We start from the raw sequence: 27,220 nt of genomic DNA, 5'->3' as shown, positions 1-27,220 counted from the left end.
TACATAATTCATTTTTATCCATTAGATTTAAACAGGCTGTTTTGTTACCATGCGCTGAAGACTGATATATGTAAAAGAGCTCTGTTCTGATTGGATGTCCAGTATTGCGCTTCATTCAAACAGCAGTTCAGGCTGAAACACACCTTATAACTTCAGTGTGAGTGGGTGGGGCTAAACCGCTGCAGGCTGAATATGTGGATAGATATAAACGTGTGTTTTTTTGTGACCTCACAAATTGAAAATGGGCTGTTTTTGCAGCTTAAATTTGTGGGCTAAAGAGTTCTTGGCACATTTAGAAACTGTCAGTGTCTACTTAATACGTCAAACACTTTAATTTCATCAAAAGCAAAAGAAATTCAGTTTTCCATGGTATGGACCCTTTATTATTTCTAATTTTCTTATATCAAGTAATATGCTAAAACACTTTTTCTTTGCACCCTATTAGCACCAGCTGCTGTTAGCATCCAGCAGGCCCTAACACACATACACGTTAGACGTGTTAGAAACATACACACACATACAAGATGTTGCACACCGTAGAAGGTGTCAGCATCACTGAATATTTTAATAAAGGCCCGTTTTGCCACGCAGACAGGAATAAATGTGTCACTGGAGCTGTTTTATAGTGCACATCACCAGCGCAGGTTTCCTAGCGGCCAACATTGGTATTCTTGCCCATTACACATTATGATAGTTGTCCCAGGTGTTTAACAGTGGAGCTGTTTGTCATAGAGAATGTCTTTAATTGGCTCATTTACACATCAGCTGAGCAGCACGGTAGTCCCAGAATGCAGTGCAATTGGGGAAGAAGGAGGGAGGGGGGGTCATTTAACTGGCACAGAACTGGGCTATCTGGAGCAGAAATGCCCGCCATTTAGTAGCGTACGGGGAGGATACACAGGTGTACACAAGCCCATTTAAATTCACAGGGAGAGCGTTTCTCATTCTTTCCCCAATCATGTGAATAAGCTCCAGGCGAGGTTCAGCTATGCCGATGCAATATCTGATTGATTTGAATATTTATAGACTCTGATCAGGCGTCACCTCCACATTTAGCAGGTCCTGTGTTTGTTGGTGGACACAGAAATGTCCAGACTTGAGAGTAAAACAGCCATAACAGACCTCATCAGGACCAACAAAGTGATCCTGACTTAAGTGTTTCATTTTAAGGGTGAAACTATTAGCATCGACTTGCTAAGGTTGAAGGGGAATTCCACCAGATTTTCAAAATGTCTCTATAATTCACTGTTTGAGATGTAAACAAAGTCATCTACAGTGGTTTGATGTGAAATGGTTCATTTGGAGAGAAACTTACTGGCTTAGATGTCTTTACAGTGGTGGTGATAGGAACCAGTCCTGATGTCTGCAACACAAATACAGACTTTTTTTAAAATTCGGTATTTAAATGTAATATTGATGATGGTAAAATAGTGGTAAATCTGAAAAAAAGAGTTTTCTTTGGGGACTTTTTTGCCTTAGGACACCTTTCGTGTATCCCTCCACCCTAGATAAAAATAAATTGATTCAAATATGTTTAACTTTATCACAAAACTATCATGAAATGTTAATATTCAAAAGCATTTCATGTAATAACTGTCTGTGTGTAGCTTTTAGAGGCATTAAACACTTAAGACGTCTGGTTCCCATCACCACTACATGAACAATTCTGATTCAGTAAGTTTCCCTAGAACAAAGCATTTTACACCAAACCACTCAGAATGACTTTTACATCTTAACGATGAAATTTTGAAAAATCAGTGGAGTTCCACTTTAAGATTAGTGTTAGGTTTAGAGTTAGGTAATAGTTTGTGGTATACTGGTTGAAATTCTTCCACAGGTATGAGTTTTGTCATAACCGTTACACTGGTATGCCACAAATAAACACAAATAAAGAGATGTACAAACAGAGCTAACCACGTAAAGTTAGCCTGTTTAGCTGAGTGGCTGAGTCCGGGATGTTTGAGTCACGTTTTAAGTGAAAATGGAGATGCTCTGCACCCTCGATCACTTCCTGCTGTCTAGGTTTTTACATCTGAGGTAGTCCAATTTTTTCGAAGCAGCAGACATAAAGGAATAGCCAGTGCTTTGAGGTTAGCCTTAGCCTAACATGGACACCAGATCAATATGTATAGGACACACATGAGACAAATGACTTTAGAACTTCGATGAACCTGAGGTTGGCTTCTTATTTGTATTTCTCATTCCACCTTAAATAATGCTGCTGTTATATTCAGGCGCTTGTACAGCAGTCAGAACGGCTGCTTCCTTTAAGGAGGAGCGAAACATTCAAATAAAAAGCTGCCGGAAATTCAGAAAAACAACATTTAGCACCGTTCTGGCCGCCATACCCATGGGACTGGTGCTAGAAATGAAATACTGATATGCATTTTATATATTTTTTGTTTTGTTTTACACAATAAAAATATTTTAGAATCACTTTTGTGGTTCACTGGTTGTTAAAATGGTTCTTATTAAAAAGTGAAAGGACATCCCAGAAAAATAGGCCACTGTTAACCTAAAAAAATGGTTTATTTAAACATCTTAAACAGTTTTATTTGAAAATAAATATACATTGAGATATAAATACCAAATCTGTAAGAACATTTAATTATACCGTGATACAAGTCGTGATACAAATATATAAACTATTATTATATATTTGTAGTTACATATTGTCACCGTCATAAGAAAACCTTGTGGTTATTTTTTTACCACAGCTTATATGTTTTTATACTATTTGAAAAATCTGGCTGTGCTTTACACTGTGTGAACATTTTATGATTAATGGACCAATAGAAATAGTCCAAAATTACTTAAATAAAATCTACTTACATTAACATACATTAATGTTGAGAATGTTTTAGCTTCTTTATAGAATGAACATTTCTGAAGGTTTTGGAGTTTTGTTATGACAGCAGTGGTGTACAGCACTGTGCAAAAGTCAGAGACCACCCTTTCATTTATTTAATTTCCAATCAAAACAGCCATAAAGTTATTCATTTTTCAACTGGAAATAAGTAGAAAACATATATTTACGATAAAATTACACAGGCAAACAATGTAATATTACATATTAATACATTTTTTGTAGTATTTAATGTGTCCAATCTTTACATGATTACAGCTTCTTACAGATTCTTTTAAGGAGACTTGCTTTAAGTTCAGTCTTAGAAGTTGGTTTAGCATTTCCTGCTTCTCACAACACAATTAATCTCAATTACAAATTTAAACTCATCAGTCCATTAAACCTTCCTCCACATCTAAGATGTCTAGGTTCAGAGTTGTAGTGCAAATGTTTTTCTTTTTCTTGTCCGTCTCCTTTTCTCAGTGAGGTTCTTCTTGACATCTACACATCCTTTCAGACCCACAGCGCTGAGTCGTCTTCTCACAGTGGAAGGATGGACAGAAACACCTGTGGATGTTTTCAGATCTGAAGCAGCTTGATTTTCTCCTCTCTCTCGAAGATGAAAGCTTTAAGTGCTGTTTATCTGATAGGGGCAGTTTTGGTGTCGACCAGGTCTTCCAGGTGGTTGTTAGGAGCCACATTATCTCTGTAGCTCTTAATCACTTTTTGAGCTGCAGTTTTGGAAATTTCTGGTTTTTCACTTCTCTCTTTTGACGTCCTCTTTCCTTAGTTGGATTATGCAGGTGGATTATCTTGTCTCCTCAGAATTATCTCCTTAAAAATGAATAACTTGTACTTAATGGTCGCTTGACTGCAAATGAAATAAAACGTGGTCTCTGACTTTTGTGCAGTGCTGTATGTATGACCTCATGTCCTGACATTGTATGAAAACATGCATGTATGTGTGTGTCAGGTCCCCCTGGCCCCCCAGACACAGTGCTGGTGGAGGAAATCACAGACAGCACGGCTCAGCTGACCTGGAGCCCCGGCAGGGACAATGGAAGCCCCATCACCGGCTACATCATTCAGGCCAGGACGCCCTTCACTGTGGGCTGGCAGGCGGTCGACACAGGTAATTTATGACGCTTCGCTGAGAGCCGGTGACGCTGTGTTGTCATTGCACGGCAGAGGAGGATGTTTTATGCGGTGTAGGGAGTCATTGTAATCACACTAAACATCCTATAATGTGCCACGTTGCTCTGTGTGCTTAGTTCCAGAGGTGATCAATGGCAACACTCTGACTGCTACAGTGGTGGATCTAAATGCCTGGGTGGAGTACGAGTTCAGAGTGGTGGCCAGCAACAGTGTGGGCATGGGGGAACCAAGCCCACCATCTGCAAAGACCAGGACAGAAGATGCAAGTGAGTGTTACCCATACATACACTCATAAATACAAACCTCAGTTCCAAAAAATTGGGACAATATGTGAAATGCTAATAAAACGCAGAAAGCAGTGATTCTGTTTGACCTGTATTAAATTGAAGTATTTGGTATTTGTCCTCATGAATTTTTGTTTTTCATTTCAAATTTGATGCCTGCAACAGTTATGACAGGAGCATGTTCATCACTGGATTACATCATCCTTTTTTAATCTTTTAATCTTTTTAATAATCATTTGTTGACTGAAGACACCAATTGATCTAATTCTGAAAGCGAAATAAGTCACGTTATACAGCGTTCAGCTGAGCCACTGTATGGGGCCTTTTTTTGCTGTATTTTGTTCATCATAATGCGCCCCATTTTTTTTAATAGGAGACAGGCAGGCCAGTCTAGCACCTGCACTGTCTGGTTATGAAGCCCTGCTGTTGTAACGTGTAGAATGTGGCTTGACTTTGTCACATTAAAATAAGCGTGGATTTCCGTGAAAAAGACGTCGTCTAGAGGACAGCGTATCATCAACCTTCCTATCTCCAAAATACTAACTTAACAAGAGAAGAAAAATACCTTCTTAACTTTTAATAAAAGTTATTCTAACTGTACTTTTTAGAGTAATTTTGGACAATTTCTGTTGGTATGGCATGAAGGTTTTTGCATAACAGCAGAAATATATTGCTGTAAAATGCATATATGTGTGTGTATGTGTGTTTGTGTGTGTGTTTGTGTGTGTGTGTTTGTGTGTGTGTGTGTGTATACAAATACATATATACAGATATCTTTAAGTGTCAGTGGTGCCTTCACAGATGTGCAGGTTACCCATACCATGAGCAGCAACACACCCCATAACATGACAGGCCCTGGCTTTTGAACTTTACACTGGTAACAGTCTGGAGGGTCCCATTTCTTCTATGACAAAGAGAGTATGGGGTCATATTCTACATTTTGTTTAATCATATGGGATTAATATAATCTTGGGTGATTATTTCTGTGTTCAGAATTAAAATAACCTGGGGTTATTTATACGGTCTGTTTTTTAGTACGGGATTAAAAAAATGGAGTTATTTGTATTTGTTATGTTCATTTTATAGTATGAGATTAGTATAACCTGGGGTTATTTCTGCGGTTTATTTTATAGTACGGGTTTAATATAATCTGGGGTTATTTCTACAGTCCATTTTATAGTGCAGGATTAACATAACCTGAGGCTATTTCTACAGTCTATTTTATACTATGGAATTAAAATAATATGGGATTATTTTAGTGGTCTATTTATAGTATGGGATTAACATAGTCTGGGGTTATTTCTACAGTCTGCTTTATAGTATGGGATAAAAATAATCTGGGATTATTTCTACCGCCTATTTTATAGTATGGGATCAAAATAATCTTGAGTTATTTCTGTGGTCCGTTTTATAGCACTGGATTAATGTAACCTGGGGTTATTTCTATGTTTTTCTTTTCTAGCACAGGATTCATATATCCTGGGCTGATTTCTACAGTCCATTTTATATTGTAGGATTAGAGTAAATGGGGTTATTTCTACAGTACGTTTTACAGTACTGGATTACTATAATATGGAGTTATTTCTGCAGTCTGTTTTCTAGTGTAGGATTACTGTAACCTGGGGTTATTTCTACAGTCTTTTTGTGGTAAGAGATTAAGATAATCTGAAGTTATTTCTAAGGTCCGTTTTATAGTATGGGATTAATACAATCTGGGGTTATTTTCTGGGGTCTGTTTTGTAATACAGGATTAATATAACCTCAGTTATTTCTACTGTTTGTTTTACTTTAGAAACAAACCTTTAGATCTAAAGATTCAGTATGTGTCCACACTTTAGACTGTTACTGTACGTAGAGTGTAGAACACATTCAAGCTCTCTCTCTCCACCAACACCACACACAAAACTGACAAACAGAAGCTGATGCAACAGATTAAACATGACGGATCTTTTCCCCCAGAGCTGCAAACGCATAATGCTGTTGCGTCCTCAGCTCTGCCTCCGTCCGCTGAACAACCCCCGTTCAGCGTGTTCCACTTTACACTCACACATTTCCCAAGACAAACCTTTATTCACGCACCGGGAGCGTTTGACAATTCAATCTCTCTGCCGTTGTTCTGAGTGTCATCCGTGTGAATGGAAACAGGTTGGACTGTCTTAAAGCATACACTGATCTCTCACCACTGTAATTTCCTCCGCAGTTCCTGATACAGCCCCCACCGATGTGGGGGGAGGGGGTGGCACCAAGTCGGAATTAGTGATAACATGGGAGGTAAGTCATTTGTCAGATTTTACTGTCCTCTCCGCTCTTCCCACACTAACACGCACACTCCTTGCTTAATTGTGCGGAATTGAACGAAGCCGTTTTTTACGAGCTCCGCTGCTCTCCTGGTCCGCCTTTTCCGGGCAGCACTTTCAGCTCCATTTCTTCCACTTCAAATAGGATTCAGCTCGGGACCTGAATGTTCCTTTGAAGTCTGGTTCACCCGTAAATGGTTGCCAGTGCACCCCGCCACAGAGGGAATGGGAAGGGGTTTCGGGAGCGGAGAAAAGTCCTCTGTTTCATGACTGCGGGGCATGGGGGAAAAGCTGCAGTAATGCTTTGGCCTAAGGGCAGTGCCTAAAGAATCTCTGTAACACAGGCTTGATTGAAAATGTGAAACTTTTATGTGTAACACAATTAAAGCACAATTAAAATCATGCTGACCTAGGAAACTGCAGACTGACATGGGCTAATGGTTCACTTAATTCAGTGAGGGGACGCTTTATGGCACAATGGACCCCTACTTAAAGATTTTCTATATACACTATGTGGCCAAAAGTATGTGGACACGCCTCCTAATGATTGAGTTCAGATGTTTCAGCCACACCCATTGCTAACAGAGATATAAAATCAAGCACATAACCATGCAGTCTCCATAGACAGACATTGGTAGTAGAATGGGTCGTACTGAAGAGCTCAATGACTTTAAATATGCCAGTGTTATAGGATTACACCTCTGCCATGAGTCAGTTTGTGAAATTTCAGCCCTGCTAGATCTGCCCCAGCCAACTGTAAGTGCTATTATTATGAAATGGAAGTGTCTAAGAGCAACAACAGCTCAGCGGTAGACTATGCATCTCACAGAGTGGAGCCGCAGAGTGCTGAAGAGAAATTGCCTGCAGTCTGTTGCATCACTCAGCACAAACTGCCTCTGGAAACACCATCAGCACAAGAGCTGTGCATCAGGAGCTTCATGAAATGGGTTCCCATGGCTGAGCAGCTGCACACAAGCCTAAGATCACTATGCACAATGCCCAGCATCGGTGTAAAGCATGCTGACGCCAGACTCTGGAGCAGTGGGAACGTGTTCTCTGGAGTGATGAATTATGCTTCACTATCTGGCAGTTTGATGGATGAATCTGGGTTTGACAGATGAGAGGAGAACGCTACCTACCAGAATTCATAGTACCAGCAGTGAAGTTTGGTGGAGGAGGGATAATAGGCTGGGGCTGTTTCTCAGGGTTTGGGCCCCTTAGTGTATTACTGCCCACGCTTTTGGAATGGGATGTCCAAGAAGCTCATATAGGTATGATGGCCAGGTGTCGACATACTTTTGGCCAAATAGTGTGTATTTTGTTTATAGAGAGTCACACTGAATGAGTTTTGATATCATAGTAGACTTTCAGAGTATGATGCTTTCAGTCAGTCAGAAATTCCTTATTCCTTAAAATTACTTATAACCGATGGAAAATAGCATCATCATTGAGTGCCATTAAATGGATAAATGTTTTTATTCTTTAACATTTTGGTCAGCACGAGCCAATCAACAGTGGTCAACACTTTGACAGGCATGTAAAGTTTTGAAAACTGAATTCTACGGAAGTATTTTACAAAGCGAGATTTTTTAATTAACCAGATAACTTAAGCTCAGAGTCAAGCCTGTCCAACAGGGGAGGTCAGGGATGTTCCTGTTGCTCACCTTGAGATCATGTTATCTGGCCAACTGAGAAATTATGTTAAAAATTAATACTATTTAAAGAGGGATCCCAACAATTTTTATAAAATTTTTTTGCATGATTAAATAATTAAACAAAGCAGTTTGTTGTGAAATGTGACATTGTAGAGAAACTTGCTGAGTCACAGTGGTGGTGATAGGAACCAGATGTCTGAAGCGTTTAGTGCCTTTAAAAGCCCCTTTACTGAAAGTTATTATATGAAATGGTTATGAATATGCTGTGTAATGCCTAAAACATGGTTTTACCATAGTTTTGAGAAGGTTTTGGCCTAAAATTAGTTTTCGTGGCAGATAACATTACCAACATTACATATATAAACTCCCTGGTGGTTCACTGGTGCTTTCATTGTAGAAATTGTGACCCCTGGTTCCTATCACCATGTTACATATTAAAACTGAGCGTTGTTCTTCTGTGTGGGACATGCGGTGTGCTGGTCTCGATGTGTTTTAATATCACTATAGTCTTGTGTTCCACTCTCAGCCCGTCCCAGAGGAGCTGCAAAACGGAGAGGGTTTTGGCTACATCATCGCCTTCCGGCCGATGGGCACGGTCACTTGGACCCGAGCGGTGATTTCTGCCCCCAGCGTGGCCAGATATGTGTTTCGCAACGACACACTACCACCCTTCTCACCCTTTGATGTCAAAGTGGGTGCTTTTAATAAACGAGGAGAGGGACCCTTCAGCTCTATCGCCACTGTGTTCTCAGCTGAAGAAGGTCAGCATCAGCCTGCATATACACACATACACACGCAGTCCGAACCCAAATACGGGTCATTAACTTTCTGTCCAATCCCATCTGTACTTTCACATATAAATTGACATCTTGTACATCTTCTATCGATATCTTGTATAATCTGGAATATATATATGTATATATATATATATATATTCTATTCCCTGTGTACCCTCCATCTCATTTCTCTACCTCAGACTCACTTATTGCATATATGGAAATGTGTACAACTGTGCATATCATAGCTTTTATTTCATAACATATTAATTAAGTTACAGAAAAACTGTACACTAGAAATAGTGCAATACTGGTGTAACTTAATGTGTGTATATAGACTCTAATATAGTATATAATATAGTAGAATTCTTTATATAATTTTTGTATTTCAGTACTACAAGGGGGCTATGCACATAAGGCTTTCACTCACCTTTGCACCTGTGTAAATGTGATATGACAATAAATGTGATTTGTTTTGATTTGATTTGATCATTAACTTTTGATAATGAAACTGACCTGAATATAACAAAATTCTGTTCAAAACTGACCCAAACTAGCGCATAATCACCCAGAGTGTCGAATAAAAACTGATCGAATAGGATATCATGGATAATGATAATGATGTAGTGGGATATTAGCTTTGACCTGTTTAATCCTAAAACCCTATTTCTTTACATAGAATTTATAACATATTGAACATACAGCATACAAATAATTTGTGGCAAACAAATTGCCCGCGCTAAATTGTACTTTCCTGAATCAGTTGGCCACTCTTTTAAATCTGCCACCATCATGTTGATGTGTTTTCTATTACTGTATGAAATACACTAAAAGAGGATCAGTGAGCTCTTTGTTCCATTTAATCAAAATAACAATAAAGCATCAGTGATGATTGATATTCCTTCCTATTAATATGTTCAATTCCTAGTTATATTTTTATTAATGCTTATTCAAAATAGTAGTTTGTGAGACAGACTGACTAAATATCTGGGCTTTGTTAGATCTTCTTTCTTCTTCTTCTGTTAGATTCAATGGCAGAAATAGCTGCTTTTAAGGTTAAGGTAATGGAAGTAGGAAGGAAGAATAAAGTAAGGAGAAAGACTTTTAAACCGAAAGCTAAAAAAGTGGGAGGCCAGCTGTAAGAACCCGACTATGAAATTTGAACCCGACCCGAGACATATTTGGAAAATGACATCCAAATTCTACATGAGGCGTCGGGTCCCATCAGGTTCGGACACTTTATCCACGCACAAACATACACATGCTCCTCACTGCGCCTCACACACAGGCATGACCTTGAATAGTAATGAAATAAGTTGATTCAGACAGCCTCAGCACCCTCCCTCTCCAGCCCCCCCATGCACACTCACTCCTGCACCACGAATGTCAACCCGATATTAGTTATTACGGCAATAGATTACCGCAAATCCTGCTAGACACTTACGGGCCTATCGGCGAGCTACAGTGTTAATTGAATTTGCCCAGCAGACTGTCCTCCTCCGTCACTCACAGATCCCATTAAAATGAAGTAGGGGGGTTTCTCTCAGGTGAGGATAGGGGTCTTATTCTCAGGCTTTAATCCAATTCTGCCTCTTTGTGCATGTGAAGTTGCTGAATGAAAAGAGTGAAAGCCTTACTGCTTCTCTGTCATCCGCAGTGCCTAGTGTAGCGCCCGAGAGAGTCATGGCTAGGAGCCTGTCAGCCTCTGACATCGAAGTGAACTGGGATGCCGTACAGTCGAGTCCTGAGAGAGTGCTCGGCTACGAGGTAAGAGTTATTAAACTCGCTTTCTGGCCATTTTCTTTCTTACCAATTCTTACCCAATTTTCTCTCAGTTGAATCAATGCCAGTTAGGTCTACCACCTGCTAGCACCCCTATCACATAATAGCTACCAGCAAGGGGATATTAAGGTTCTGCATATTTATCAGCATTAGTGAAAATCCCACCCTGATATTTGTAAGAAGCTTGTTTTATATACACCGATCAGGCATAACATTATGACCCCCTCCTTGTTTCTATGCTCACTGTCCATTTTATCAGCTCCACTAACTATATAGGTGCACTTTGTAGTTCTACAGTTACAGACTGTAGTCCATCTGTTTCTCTGCATCCTTTGTTAGCCCCCTTTTACCCTGTTCTCCAGTGGTCCGGACCCCCATGGACCCTCAGAGAGCAGGTACTACTTGGGGGGTGGATCATTCTCAGCACTGCAGTAACACTGATGTGGTGGTGGTGTGTTAGTGTGTGTTGTGCTGGTACAAGTGGATCAGACACAGCAGTGCTGCTGGTGTTTTTGATCCTGCAAAGGGTTCTTTAAGTGTTCTTGGTTCTATGTAGAATTTAAGAACGTTTTAAGAGTGTAGTTACTGAATGATAAGCTTTAGTATGTAATAAGCCTGAAATTTTAAGGTGTTAATTTAGAGAGGATGGAGGATAAAGAGGATAATGTGTCACAAAAACTTGCGAAATTATGCAAAATTAAATTAGAGATACCAACTAAACTGGATAACACTTTCTTTTACAGTTTCTTAAGTATTAGCCGAATTAGTGTGAGGTACAAATTCCAGAGTGCTAGGGTGACATGATGGAAGTTCCAAGACAGCCTGATTAAATTACACTGAAATGTCCAACTGGTTCTAGATATTAACTCAGTAATATGTAGTACAAACTTACAAAGTACTTTGGAGGTTGTATCCCACATGTGCTCAGTTATCCAGAACCTGTTTGGCATTTTAATGTAGTTTAACTGTTATGGAATATACCATCATGTTACCCAAAATAATTATCGAGTACTTTGGAGTTTGCGTCTCACACTTTCTTAGTTGATATCTAGAATTTTGGGGACTGTAAAAGAAGGCTTTAGCCAAAACAGCTAAGAATTCCGAGAAGCTCTGGCCTCTATAATTTTTTATATTAATTAACACTCTGAGGTATTCAAATTTATGATTTGCAAATTTGACAGTTCACAAACTTTGGTTGTAATATTTGGCCACATAAAATCATATCAGCCAATATTTACATTTATACAACAGTTAGTTCCGGCCACGCAAGCTGATTGGTTGAGAAGTGTTCTAACTAGTGTTCTAACGGCATAACATCACAGGTTTTTCACAAACACTGTATCACTCCGTTGCTAGGTAACGACTTTGACAGCTGTAGGAGACACTCAAGCCATTTGAATGTTTTTACTTTGCCACAAACAGAAAATGGACACTTATAAGATCATATTTGACCGACAGCTGATTTGTTCAGACTCTGAAGATGAGACTACACTAAATTCCCAAACGGTCAGTTGGTCTTTGTGGAGCTGGAGAACGAACTGCCGGCTGTGCAGCGAGTGGGCGGAGCTCGTTATTCTGACGTAGCAACAAGCTGCTCATTAAGGAACTATAATTTGGTGAAGGAACTGCGAACATTAAAACATATTAAACGCCGCGTTCACGACCCAGTTTACTAATTTATTACTTTACTTATTTAACTGTTGTATAAAAGCAATAGAACACTGGAGGAGTGTGTTATCGCCAATAACATCACGGCTGTGATGATCTACGGCGACCAAATCACAGCCGTGATGTTATTTCATGATAACACTCCCTCTGTGTTCTACTGCTTAATTAGGGCATTTGGCAGATGCTTTTATTCAGGGCAACTTACAGTTTTAATCACGTTACAAATGTAGGCAAATGCAGTGTTACCTGTCTTGCCCAAGGACACTGACTGGTGTAGTGCAGTGTGGTTGCTAGGGTGGGGAGTCGAACCCTAGTCTGCCACATGGAGGGCAGCAGTGCTGCCAAGCATACTATACTAATTGCTGTTATTGTTTGTGAGAACGTTTGAATCTTAAAATCAGTATTGAGATCAATGACAAAATTGTCATATTGTCCCAGTCTGGGAGAGTGAGGGCTAATGTGCTTCTTCCAAGACTTGAGAAGCCAGACATCTTTTTAAGCTACCACTTACACAATATCATAGGGTGCACTTAAAGGACAGCGCTGTTCTGCCAGTTCCACCCACAGTTGGCTGGCATCACAATGAACGATAGTGGGAGAAGAAACAAGGCGACAGAGAGCAGCACACTAAATAATGAAGGCAGAGGGAAAGCAGGGCAGTAGTGTTCTTGGACTCCTGGCCATGGACAGCTGTGGCACCAGCTAGCAGTCTCCCACTCTCTTACACCAGCTTTAACCAGTTCTCCATCACACACATGGCCCGGGCTCTCCTGCATGACCTTGAGAGTTTGCAGAGATGGTATCGTTCATCTTCTATCACTGGTTTTTAAACGTCCCAAGCTTTTAGCAGAGAGATGAAAATGCTCCAGGCTAGGCTTTTAAGAAGGCAGAAGAGAGTGTTTTCTCGCCCGGGCGCTCTTTTCTTCTCTGTCACCCCTGCCCCATGGCAAAAAACAAAAAAAAATGTCCACATCGCCATGGCAACAGCCATTTGGACTGGAAAGAATGCAGCTATCATGGAAGGTGCTTTGGGGTGACAAATTGAATGTAGAACGTTATGGATATATTTGCTATTCTTTGGTGAGCAGTGTCAGGTCAAACACTGGACAAGTGTTATGGTTATGTCTATCCACAAAATATACCTTACAGGCATCGAGTATTTCAGCAGTTTGGTAGCATCTTCTTTCACACACTTTAAAATGGTGGTTGTTGCCACCAATAATAAACACATTTTGTCATTTTCAGGGCTGTGATTAATGAAGGTGATTAATGAAGTATAGTTGGTGTAGTTAACCGTGATTATTTGCATTTGTCCTAAACAAAGCTTTATTACATTTAGAAAGCAGTGCATTTCAATGTAGCAATATGAGTGGACTGAATAAGCTTTATTCAAATGTATGTAGTACTTTCAATATTTCAGTAACATTATTTGATCTGAATACAGTACCAGAATAAGAAAATCACACTTTCCATAGAGTGAGAGTTTTTCCAGTTTTTATTACTGATGTCCAGTGAGAGTGACAGAGGCTACATGGTGGCTGCATGGCACGTGGTGGTGGTGTGTTAGTGTGTGTTGTGCTGGTACGAGTGGATCAGACACAGCAGTGCTGCTGGAGTTTGTAAACACTGTGTCCACTCACTGTCCACTCTATTAGACACTCCTACCTTGTCAGTCCACCTTGTAGATGTAAAGTCAGAGACGATAGCTCATCTGCTGCCGCACAGTTTGTGTTGGTCATCCTCTAGCCCTTCATCCGTGGTCACAGGATGCTGCCCACAGGACGCTGTTGGCTGGATATTTTTGGTTGGTGGACGATTCTCAGTCCAGCAGTGACACTGAGGTGTTTAAAAACTCCAGCAGCACTGCTGTGTCTGATCCACTCGTACCAGCACTACACACACTAACACACCACCACCACATCAGTGTTACTGCAGCGCTGAGAATGATCCACCACCCAAATAGCACCTGCTCTGTGAGGGTCCATGGGGGTCCTGACCACTGAAGAACAGGGTAAAAGGGGGCTAACAAAGTATCAGAGAAACAGATGGACTACAGTCTGTAACTGTAGAACTACAAAGTGCACCTATATAGTAAGTGGAGCTGATAAAATGGACAATGAGCATAGAAACAAGGAGGTGCTCATAATGTTATGCCTGATTGGTGTATATTGTCTGTTTCTTTTTTCTAAACCCCACCCCCGTGCCACATCCTTTTCTTTTGTGTTGTTGGTGTACAGACACTAATGATTGTATGCTAACTATGAAAAATGAATAAAAAAGTTATTAACAAAAATGCAAAGCAAATGTAATTGTTACTATGTAACTAAATATGTAATGAATTATGTAGCTATGTAAAAGTGTTATATGGTATAGCTCAAATAGTATAGTGATTGACAGTATGTAGTTAATAAGCATTGCCACTGCAATATCTCGGCCCACTGTGTGGAGAAAAAATACAGACACCAAACCCATCTAGTGAACGTGTTGGGATTCTGCGTGCTCAGTTCAGTCCATCGTGATTTGTCACACTGCTTTAAGCCTTGTACGGAAGAAAATGTACCAGACATTTCCAAACTTTGTAGCCCAGGATAGAGCTGTCTGGAAACAAAGCTTAGCGGTTGTGGGAAGAAAAAAAAAAGAGTCTCTTTTTTAGGTGAGTCTGTTCAAGAGAGTGAAGAACCAAGTCAGGCTAAAACTGTTCCTTTTGAGCCTTAAGAAGTTTGCTTATATCACATAGCACTTTGGACTTGTAAAGACCAAAGTGCTGCGTGACATAAAAGACGTCTCTACCTGCGTCGAAGGCAGCAGCTTGCTGTCTGAAGCGAAAGTTCTGTGTTTGCACTGCATTTCTCCTACGCTGCAACTTTTCAGTACAGATGCACAATCCAGCGCAGCCAAAAACGCTGCGGAAATACTGACGTAGGTGAATATTTCAACACTGAGAATTCAGTAAGAAATAGATTAATTTGGGCGAAAAGAGCAAACATGAGTACAAGCAGGACATGGTCTCCAGATTATACAGGACGAAAGGAAACCTGTGAGTTTGCACAGCTTTGTTGTAGAAAATCTTCCTGAAGTTCTTGCACATGCTGCTCTGAGATAAAGAGGGCACCGGATTGGAAAATACATCGCTGATGAGCTAAAACTCAGAGCTGTGGACTCAAGTCATATGACTTGGAGTCACGAATTTGATGACTTTAGACTCTTAGACTTGACTCAAGAAAATCAAGAAAGACTTGGGACATGACTTGAGCGTCATGACTCGAGACTCAAAGTGGACTCTAGGGGGACTCTACACAGTCAGTTATTGTTCATGTGAATGAATTTGTTTCCTGCTGTAAATTGAATAAACAGCAACGTCATCAAATGCCTGTTACTGTGTTAATACTTGGCTTATTTAATCTCAGAAGACAAGTGAAGCATTAGAGCTCAAGTTCGCCTGCAAAAGCTGGAAACAAGCAAAGCATCAACAGCATCAATTCGCCCTTCGCTCAGCACTCAAACTCCTGCCTTACTAGAGAAACTCACCAGGCGAACTGCCCGTTTTCCTCATGGTAGCAAAACTAAAGACACACAGCTCTCCCTGTTTAAATGATTTGAACTGCTTCTGCAGGTAAAGCCAGCGCAGCATTCACCACAAGGCTGAAGTTGACTTTTTATTCGCCAGCTTCATATTCAAATTTGACGTTCCACCTTAAATAATGCAGCAGTGAGGCGCCGGAATGTAACTGCTGTACCATTTAAGGTGGAACGGTAAAATTTAAATTAGAATCTGCCGGAAAAAAGTCAACTACAGCTTGTCTGTCAACTTCACCACTGTTTTGTTGCCTTTCTGTAAACTTTGTTCAGCTTAGTCGTCTAAATTCAATTCAAACTAGTGGTTATTTTATTTGGCTGAGCTAGTTTTTATTTTAATCCTGTGCACCCAATCATCCCAAAAATATAGAGAAATAGAAATTATCTTCAGATATAAAGTTTTTTTTTTCTTTAATTAAGTACTTTTAAAATTCTTTTCATGTGTAGTTACACTGCTCTTTGTGTAAACAGCACGCCTGTCGAGGCTGTCTGTACCATGGATTTTGTATTTTAGTTGGAATGGTATAAAAATAATAATAATAAAAAATTTAAATATAGCCGTACACTACTAACGTGCTGTCATCGAAAGGCTGTATTACAGTTACCATTATTCAGTGGCCTTAAATTAGCTGAAGAATGCAGACTGACTTGTTTAGGACTCAAAGATTAGGACCATCGACTTGGGACTCGCTTACTACTCTGAGATAAAGTGGGCGTGAGATTGATCAGCTAAACCTCAGAGGTGTGGACTCAAGTCATATGACTTGGAGTCACAAATTTGATGACTTTAGATTCAACTTGAGAAAATCGAGAAAAACTTGTGACTCGACTTTGACTTCAACACCACAGACTCGGACTCTGACTCGGACTTGAGCATCATGCCTCGAGACTCAAAGTGCAATGTTTATGACCTTAAATTAGCTGAAGAATGCAGACTGACTTGTTTAGGACTCAAAGATTAGGACTATTACTTGGGACTCGACTTGAGACTCGCCTTCACTGACTCTGGACTCAACTGTCTTGACTTGGGACTTGACTCGGGACTTGAGTGTGAAGACTTGAGACTTACTTGTTACTTGCAACTTACTGACTTGTTCTGTCTTAATCCAGTGGTCACCTCCAAGCCAAATCTAGCACAATTCGTTCACGATGACATTTTACTACAACTGAATCCCGGTCACCCTGCGATGGACTGGCGACCTGTCCAGGGTGTGTCCTGCCTTCCGCCCAATGACAGCTGGGATAGGCTCCAGCACCCCACCGCGACCCAGAAGGATAAGCGGTTTAGATGATGGATGGATGGATGGATGAATCCCGGTCACTGTCGTAAACCCCTCAGCATTTTGCCTTAGCTAAGAGAAACGTGTGAGGGATTTTATGCTTACCGAATCCCCTTGGATAGAGGAAAAGCCTCCCTTAAGGTTCATACTTAGGGGAAAAGCACAAGGTGTTTCATGCAGCCGGGCCTTATGTCTGTTTCTTCTTTTGGTGGTGATAAAAAGTGCTGCAGTCGTGTTTTTGAGCTGGGAATAGAGAACAGAGCAGCTCTGTTTTCCTTCAACTAAACATCTTGTTTATTTTAAACCTTGAAATAGTTTAAATGAGATAGTCTAGAGCTCCAGTCATGCGGAATATGTGGCAGTCTGGACAGCTGCACTTGAACGTTCCACTATTAGCAGATTTTGGTCAGATACTGCAGCTGTCTGAGGATGTGATATCAGGATTTCTTCCAGCCTCCTTCTTTTGAGTGATGACTCTGTCTCTCAGTTTTCTGCCATTCTTCTTGTTTTCTTACTGCAGCGAACACCTAATGTACCGTTAAGGAACGCTTAGACGTGTTGATCGTAGCCGCTAAAGGAAGCAAGAAGAAAAACCATCAGCTCAAGATTAAACACAAAATACAAAACCATTCCAAAAATGCTCAGTGAGTAAAGAAGCTGGGAGTAAAGTCCTCTGGGCAAATATTGTTATTGTCTAATTATTCATTGACTTAACTCTTGTGACACTTAATATCCAAACACTGGTATTATGTATGACCTAGAGGTTAATAATTGATTATTTCATTTCCTCTTAAAAATGATTTCTCACCCGAGCACAGCTAAGTGTTAAGCGAAATTTTATATCCTCAAAAAAAAATCAATTAGACCACATTTCAGCAGGAAACCACATCCCCTGCAGCTATTGATATACTGTAATGCGTTCGCCCGTCTGCACGCTGTAGGAGATGATGTCAATGATAATTCAATTGATTATCGATAGTGTTGAGGTGATTTAATGTAATTAGAATGGTGCCATGTGAACTGAGCAATCTGCTATTGATTCGCTTCAGTGAGATACAATAAGCAGAGATCCTTTAACATCCATTAGTGACAGAAACCAATGGCAGATCTTAACAGAATGGCTTACAATGAGACAGAAGGAAGTCCTACATCAATGCTGTCTTTGGCACTGTATTAATTAGAAAGTTTTATTTGTGGATTGTTCTTTTGCAATTCTAGAGAAACTTGCAGAGGCAGAACTGTTCACAGTGGTGGTGATAGGAACCAGACGTCCACCTCTAAAAGCTCCCTCACAGAAAGTCACTACATGAAATTGTTGTGAATACACTGCCTGATGTCTGAGACAATGTTTTATGATAGTTTTTGGTCTAAAAAACGGGTGGACGGGTACATTCAGGGCGCTGTAAGACAAAATAGCCCTTCATTTATATGTATTTTTTTTATATTTGCCACTATTTCACCATTATATACGTTCCGTTTAAAACTCTGGTGGTTTTGAATAGTAAATAAAATGGCTACATTTGTCATTGTGACCCCTGGTTCCTATCACCACCACTGTAAAGAAACCAAGAGTCTACAATGAACTTTTCCATCACACACCACTCTGAATTTACATCTCAAGCACTGAAGTGTACAGAAACTTTGAAAAGTCAGTGTAATTCTTTAACAAGCCAGTAGTTGATCAGTAACTGGCTGCTCATTACTGCTTTATTAAACAATAAATAAGCTGTTCTACTTGTGTTTTATACATAAACTTTTTCACCTTTTAGGTGTCCTTTATTGTGCCCTTATTAAACCTATACGTATTAAGCCTGGTAACTAGTGATTAATCGGCTGCTTATTACTACGTTATTAAGCAGTAACTATGGTGAATTAAGCACTTCTCCAGTCATTTTTATTTGTGTTTATTTGTGTTTACTTTGTGGATGGGTGTGTCCCAATTCAGGGGCTGCATCCTTTGAAGGACACTGTCTATGAAGGCATGTCCTTCGAAGGCTGCGTAGACCCGCTGAAGGCTGAACTGAAATAATAAGACGGTCTGCTTTACGGTGGATTTCCTGTGTGTATCGTAGCACCACCGTTCCCACCCTTACTGCTGCATCACGAAACGCCGCTCCTGTCAAGTTCTTTTAAAGTTCTTTAAAGACGGAGCCAAAAACTTTGATTTCAATTTTTTATTTTTTCATTTATTGCTCTTTGCTCCCTAAAACAAAATTAAATGTTAGTGTAAGTTTTGCTTCAGACCACATTGGCTTTATTTAATATTGGTATCATTAGCTATTTCACTCAGTTTTAACCCAATGCTTACATTTATAAGTGTCTCCTCAGCCGCCGTTCGCTCCTCTCCTGACGCCGCCGTGTTCTCGAATCCTCGCCGGCACACAGTGAACCTCGGGATATATCTGGGTCCACTCGTCAGGTTCATCGTTGCCACGCAAAAGAAGGAAACATTTCTTGGCTGCATATGAAGGAGACTTCAAAATAGGATAGCCTAGTCGTGCCGCTGTGACGCAGTCGGCCTTCAAATGCAGCCTCCGAAGGATGCAGCCCCTGAATTGGGACACGGCTTATAAGTTGTTGTTTTAAAATGTACTTCAGGTTACATAGCTGTGTTCTAATGGGACTCTAAAGCTGGTCTCGAGAAAAAGATACAGGTCCTCTTCATCCAGAGACCGAGATAAGACAGAGACCATTTATTGGTGCTGTTGAGTCTCGAGAAATAAAACATTATATAATACATAAATAAACCTGTTCTGGAAAATGCTTAGATCACCCAAGGTGTTGCGTAATTAAGCAGTAATAAGCAGCATTTTTAATAACTACCTATTGGCTTGTTAAAGCTGAAGCCTTAAGGCCATTAAAAGGTCCCCCTAGTGTAAAGTGGTGTGTTTTTGTGTTTAACATGGTTTGTATTGACAGAGAACCACTTGTCTCTGAGCTGTGGTCAATTACAGATGTGTGTTTCCCTGTTGTGCATCCCTGTTGTGTCCAGGTGGTGTATTGGGAAGATGACACCAAGCCGGACACTGTAGGCAGAGTGAGAATCAGTGGGAACTCCACCGCCGCCAACGTTAGCGGTCTAGAGGGAAACACTCTATACTTTCTGGCTGTGTGTGCCTTCAACACTGCTGGGACTGGCCCTCAATCTGTTCCCGTTAATGCTACCACTAAGAAACCACGTGAGTATCCTGCAAAGTGGGGGGGGGGTGGTTAGGGTTAGTTCTGGATGTTTCTGAGAACAGTTTTGAGTTCCTGTGAGTCTTAATGGTGAGAGTTAACAGTGTAACACTGAACCTCTCGAACGTCCAGCTTAGTATTCAGTAACTGCTGTGAATTATTCCATAGCTATTGTTAAACTAATGTGTAAGTTATGTAGTTATGATAGTGAGGAATGGAAGTTCATACGGTCCCTTATAGTTTAAATTCACAAGGAACCCTTTTAAAAAAGGGTTCTACAGTGGTGTGAAAAAGTGTTTGCCCCCTTCCTGATTTCTTATTCTTTTGCATGTTTGTCACACTTAAATGTTTCAGATCACCAAACAAATTTAAATATTAGACAAAGATAACAAAATGCAGTTTATAAATGAAGATCTTTATTATTAATGAAAAAGAAATCCAAACCTACAAGGGCCCTGTGTGAAAAAGTGATTGCCCCCTAAACCTAATAACAGGTTGGGCCACCCTTAGCAGCAACAACTGCAATCAAGCGTTTGCGATAACTGGCAATGAGTCTTTTACAGCGCTGTGGAGGAATTTTGGCCACTCATCTTTGCAGAATTGTTGTAATTCAGCCACATTGGAGGGTTTCTGAGCATGAGCCGCCTTTTTAAGGACATGCCACAGCATCTCAATCGGATTCAGGTCAGGACTTTGACTAGGCCACTCCAAAGTCTTAATTTTGTTTTTCTTAAGCCATTCAGAGGTGGACTTGCTGGTGTGTTTTGGATCATTGTCCTGCTGCAGAACCCAAGTGCGCTTCAGCTTGAGGTCACAAACAGATGGCTGGACATTCTCCTTCAGGATTTTTTGGTAGACAGCAGAATTTATGGTTCCATTTACCACAGCAAGTCTTCCAGGTCCTGAAGCAGCAAAACAGCCCCAGACCATCACACTACCACCACCATATTTTACTGTTGGTAAGATGTAATGGGACATACACCTTCCAAAAAGTTCAACTTTTATCTCGTCAGTCCACAGAGTATTCACAAAGTCTTCAAGATCAAGATGTTTTCTGGCAAAACTGAGATGAGCCTTTATGTTCTTTTGGCTCAGCAGTGGTTTTCGTCTGGGAACTCTGCCATGCAGGCCATTTTTGCCCAGTCTCTTTCTTATGGTGGAGTCATGAACACTGACCTTAACTGAGGCAAGTGAGGCCTGCAGTTCTTTGGATGTTGTTGTGGGTTCTTTTGTGACCTCTTGGATGAGTGGAATTTTGGTCGGCCAGCCACTCCAGGGAACACCACTGTTCCATGTTTTCACCATTTGTGGATAATGGCTCTCACTGTGGTTCGCTGGAGTCCCAAAGCTTTAGAAATGGCTTTATAACCTTTTCCAGACTGATAGATCTCAATTACTTTGTTTCTCATTTGTTCCTGAATTTCTTTGGATCGCAGCATGACGTCTAGCTTTTGAGGATTTTTGGTCTACTTCACTTTGTCAGGCAGGTCCTATTTAAGTGATTTCTTGATTGAGAACAGGTGTGGCAGTAATCAGGCCTGGGTGTGGCTAGGGAAATTGAACTCAGCTTTCCAAAGATGTGATAAACCACAGTTAATTTATGTTTTAATGGGGGGGCAATCACTTTTTCACACAGGGCCCTTTAGGTTTAGATTTCTTTTTTCCCTTAATAATAAAGATCTTCATTTATAAACTGCATTTTGTGTTAACTTGTGTTATCTTTGTCTAATATTAAAATTTGTTTGGTGATCTGAAACATTTAAGTGTGACAAACATGCAAAAGAATAAGAAATCAGGAAGGGGGCAAATACTTTTTCACACCACTGTATATAGCACCAAAGGGGTTCTTCTATTGTTACAGTGTCAAGCTTTTAACAATAGAAGAATCCTTTTGGGTGCTGTATGGACCCCATTTCAAAAAGGTTCTGTATAGAACCATCTGCAGTACATTCTCCATCAATCTGAAGAGTTTTTTCATGATGCAAAGAACCCTTTAATCACACAAAGCATTCCTTGAGAGTTGATGGTTCTATAGAACCAATTTCTTTACTAAAAAACCCTTGAAGAACCATCTTTTTTGAGAGTGTAATGTGCTGTTGATGTTGACCTTTTTGAAAAAGGGTTCTATATAGCACCCAGGGGGTTCTTCTATTGTTACAAGGTCAACCATTGACAGCACATTCTCCATCAATCTAAAGAATGTTTTCATGATGCAAAGAACCCCTGAAGCATGCAAATGGTTCTTTGAGAGTTTATGATTCTATATAGAATAATTTTTCTTTACTAAAGAACCCTTAAAGAACCACCTTTTTTAAGTGTGTAGTTTACAGTGGAAAGGGAGAATGTTGGTCTTTTAAAATTCATGGGGCGTTTATACATGCATGTTGTGCCCTCAAGAGCAGGTTTACCCAGATTGGAAATAAAACATGGATTTAGGTTCCCTTAGGCTTTAAAGCAGGGCTTCCCAAAGTGGGGCCTGTGGGCTAAAGTTGGCCTGCAAGGACATTTGACATGACCCACCAGAAACCTACCCAATGAGAGAACAAATGTATTTTTATACAAATAATTTTCTTTTAACATTTTAAATACTTTTAATGATAAAACTCACAGCCTGAAGTTACAAAAAATAAAAAAACCTTAAAAAATTGAACACCGGGCAATCATCACTGCACAGACTACACTGTTACTGTACCAAAAAAATGACATAAAACTAAATTGTCATATTAAAAAATGAATTAGTATGATGCACTCATACCGCGACCCTAGCTGGACTAAGCGGTTAACGACGATGATGATGATGATGATGCACTCATAATTCAAATTAAAACCCAGTTGTCTTTTTGGCCCTTTTTGACCACAAACGTTTGAGCACCCCTGGTTTAAGGGGTTAACAGTATAATATGGAAATACAGCACAGAAAGCTAAACTCATCAGAATGCTGATGTGTTTCTGTCCGTCTTTCTCCCTTTCATTCATTTATTCATTCGTTCTTTCTTTCAGCTCCAGGGCAGCCTCCTCAGAATGTGGAGTGGAGTCTGATTGGCTCCCAGCTCACACTGCAGTGGGATCCAGTCATAGCTCTGGATACTGAGTCTGAGGTCACTGGATATGTAGTAAGTGGCATTATGCTTCATATTGTGCTTCACTTATGTAGAGCACTTTGTATTGTGGGTATTAGTTAATAGGTGGGTATATCTAAATCAGTCCTCTCTTTATTTCTTATGCAGTTTCAGAAACAGTAGGACAAACGAAAGGATTTCTTAGATGACAGTGTAGATGACATACTTTTGTCCATTTTGTGGCAAATCAGTGATGCAGGTCAGGCATGCAGTTTCCACAGTGATAATTGATGGGTGTAAGCTTCAATTACTTGTTAACTGCATTACTGTGCAAAAATCTTAGTCAGCCAAGAACATTAGCCACTTTTACACGCAGCCTGATAATCTGTTAATAATCTGACTAATGGCTCAATTGGAATAGAATACGTCCATGTATACTCCTCAATCAGAATAGTCTAGTCTGATTGAGGCCATTCAGAATACAATTTCTATCTGATTGATCGAGGTGGGTAATCCTGTAAATAATCCGTTAAATAGAAGAATAATATCCGTGTAAACACCTGTATCTGATTACATTCCCTATCGGAAAGTTTAAGTCCGTTCTAATCATGTTCGTCGCGTCACAGTGAAAGATTATGCCGTTCAGCGTGGCGGAGCAGAAACTGGTCTGCAGAGGAGACGAAGTTTATGCTCTGATCTTTAAAAGACGGCGGTGGGACGGACGTCCAGCTTATGTGTCTCAGAACACGACGTCTTCCTCTCGGCCTTCTTTAATAAGGACATGTGAAGGACGTTTTCCTGAGTCTGACATCATTTTAAAGCAATTAAAAACACAAGCGCTGCTCACTGCTGCTCATCTCACTCTGACTGGACTCACGTGATGCTTGTTTTCATGGTAACATCTACACTAAGTGGTGCTCTATGTGTAATTTTGAATCGGATTACATGTAGTGAGCATGTAAACGGAGATTTTCCATCAGATTGTTGAGTAGAGTGAGAATAAACACCTCAGTCTGAACGTGCGCAGAACATACTTAAACTTTCAGATAGGGAATGTAATCAGATACAGGCGTTTACACAGTTATTATTCTTCTATTTAATGGATTATTTAGAGGATTACCCACCTCGTTCAATCAGATACAAATTGTATTCTGAATGGCCTCAATCGGACTAGACTATTCCGGTTGAGGTGTTTACATGGACGTATTCTGTTCCAATTAAGCTATTAGTTGGATTATTAATGGATTATTAGGCTGCATGTAAACGTGGCTAGTGTTATATGTGATCTCATAACAGCATGACATCTGCTATAACATGTTTGTGGCAGGTTTGTGTCTATGTTATGTAACAGAGCTCAAGAAAGTGTGCAAAAAATGAATTAATATGTATTCAAATATTGGTTAGAATAATACAGGTTTGGTTCCTGACTCCAGCCGTCGCAAGGATTTGTTCAATTCCATTAGCAGCACCTGATCGGATTGATTAGACAAAGTAGGTATTGGATGGTAACTGTAAATACTGTGCTTCCTGTGGAAAGATTTGGAAACATCTTTCCTGATAAACTGTGTTAAATCACATTTGTCTCCACACCACATTTGAAATGTTTACAAAGGAATCAATACGTGAAGAAATAATATTTAAACAGTTGACCATCTAATTAAAGATGGCACATTTTCGTACTACAGGTGCTGTACAGGCGACACCGGAACAACGACATGTACACCATCACCACCACCAAAACCACGGTGGAGCTGACCCTCTCCCCCAACGACAACTACGTCATTCAGATCAAGAGCCTGAGCGAGGGGGGGCTGGGAGAAGGAAGCGAGCCCATCCACATCCACCAACTCAGTGAGCATCTTCCTTACTAACTCACCCACTCCACCCCCACACATCCCCTCCTTTTTATTTCTCCCTTCTGCCACCATTCATAGGCTTCTGATGGCGATTCAATCATCTGGCAAGCGCGTTTATTTTGGCCTGGCCACGTTCCCCTCCATCCGTGTATAATAGACTTCTTTTTTTTTTCTTTCTCGAGCCGCGCCGGAGCATCCGACCTTTTTAGAAATTCACGTTTTCGCGGCTATCCATCTCTGTCAGACGCTTATTATTCCTTGTTGACTGCCGAGCGAAGCGGCATATAAAACAGCGGAACCGGCTCTCTCTCTGCTAAACCCCCCACCACCCCCCAACCCATTCAAGCAGACAGAAATTGAAGCACGCCTTTTTCTCTCTCCCTCTCCATCCCCTCCTCTTCTGAAAGCGATCGGCTTTCTGACGCACCCCCAGCCTTATCACCGCTGGATTCTTCTAATGGTCTTTCGTGTTGAAAGCTATTAATAATGTAGATCTAGAGACCATGTTTGCGCGGGTTTTTCTTAATGAGTTGTCAGAAAGCTGAGCGTGTAAACGGTCCTTATTTGTCATGTTTTTTTTTCTCCTCCAGGCTTTTAGGTCTTGGTTCTAAAAGGTTTGTTTTGGTCTGTTTTTTCAGGCATGGGCGCCCAAGGCTCTGGAGTGGCTAGGCCAGGCTGTCTCACTCTCTCTCCTGTCCTCTTTACTGCACTGGCGGCCCTCAATGCCTCCTGAGGGCTTTCTGCTGTGAACGCTGCCTCCACACCTTCGGCCTCTCTCTCTTTTACACATACATACACTGCCTGGCGAAAATTGGGAACACCTTGCCTTCTTTTTAACTTTTCAGACTATTGTTTGATTTCTGTTATTACTTTTCAATTAATTTTTCATTTTTAGTTATAGATATTTAGCTTTGACACAGCTTCACGTTCATCAAAGTGTCTTCCTTGGTATGAAGAGCAGCTTTGGCAGGTTTTCTTTTCCGAACTATTGTTAAAAACACATAGTGAAACTCTTTTGGCCCAAAGCTGGTTTAAACACCTGAAAGGTTTGAGTGTTGATGAGTGCTGACATCACAAGGAGGGGATCAAATGCATAGGCTTTGGCTTTATTCCCAAAGTAGCACTGTCGCTAATGTTGGCACAAACATTTCCACATATGATATTGTTTTTCTCCTGATTACACTGCAAAAAAGATATCTTGGCAGTTAAAATAATCCAAAATCTAGTCAGTATGTCTAATATTTCTCAATCTGAGACTGTTGTATAGGTATACGGTTATTCAGCCACAATATATGTTTTACATGTTTTAAATCGTTTTGGCGAAACCATCTGTAGCCTCAGGCTACAAAAAATTCTCAATCAGTGCAAAGGGGCAAAATATAACTAAAAACAATGAAATAACCCAAAATCTAGTCGATATGTCTAATATTTCCAAATTGGAGACTCTTGTAAGTAAAGGATTATTCAATTTCTATATGTTTTACATGTTTTAAATCATTTTTTGTAGTGAAATTGTCTTATTTTAATGTCAGACGCTTGTTTCAAGAAATTATGCTGCCATTGCTGCCAATCTGCATAAGATTAAGACCATTTCAGTAAATAAAATGACTAAAAATATCTGGAATAATCTTATAATATTCTTTCAACAATGTATGATTAATGAAGATTAGATGCGAGGCACAGTCCGATACCTACTTTCTCGTATTACACAAAAATCAATGGAACTGCACTAATACAGGCTATATATATATATGTATATATATATATATATATATATATATATACATAAATAGAGAGAAGAATTTTGTGT

General features: G+C 40.2%; 1 protein-coding gene across 2 annotated transcripts in view; it reads left to right on the top strand.

The window, feature by feature from the left end:
• The window catches only part of cntn3b (contactin 3b), a 125,744-nt gene extending 99,547 nt beyond the window's left edge, over positions 1-26,197 (top strand). For both annotated transcript variants that reach the window (XM_036571553.1, XM_036571555.1), the window contains exons 14-22: positions 3,819-3,977; positions 4,117-4,266; positions 6,485-6,555; positions 8,763-8,997; positions 10,670-10,779; positions 20,311-20,497; positions 23,496-23,608; positions 25,240-25,405; positions 26,049-26,197. In XM_036571553.1, the coding sequence (XP_036427446.1) occupies positions 3,819-3,977; positions 4,117-4,266; positions 6,485-6,555; positions 8,763-8,997; positions 10,670-10,779; positions 20,311-20,497; positions 23,496-23,608; positions 25,240-25,405; positions 26,049-26,143 (1,286 nt within the window). In that variant the 3' untranslated portion in view covers positions 26,144-26,197. The remainder of the gene's footprint in view (positions 1-3,818; positions 3,978-4,116; positions 4,267-6,484; positions 6,556-8,762; positions 8,998-10,669; positions 10,780-20,310; positions 20,498-23,495; positions 23,609-25,239; positions 25,406-26,048) is intronic.
• Positions 26,198-27,220: the final 1,023 nt, after the last annotated feature.

Source organism: Colossoma macropomum, unplaced genomic scaffold (assembly GCF_904425465.1).
Source record: "Colossoma macropomum unplaced genomic scaffold, Colossoma_macropomum, whole genome shotgun sequence".
NCBI classification, from domain to species: Eukaryota; Metazoa; Chordata; class Actinopteri; order Characiformes; family Serrasalmidae; genus Colossoma; species Colossoma macropomum.
This window is presented reverse-complemented; position numbering and strand designations above follow the sequence as displayed.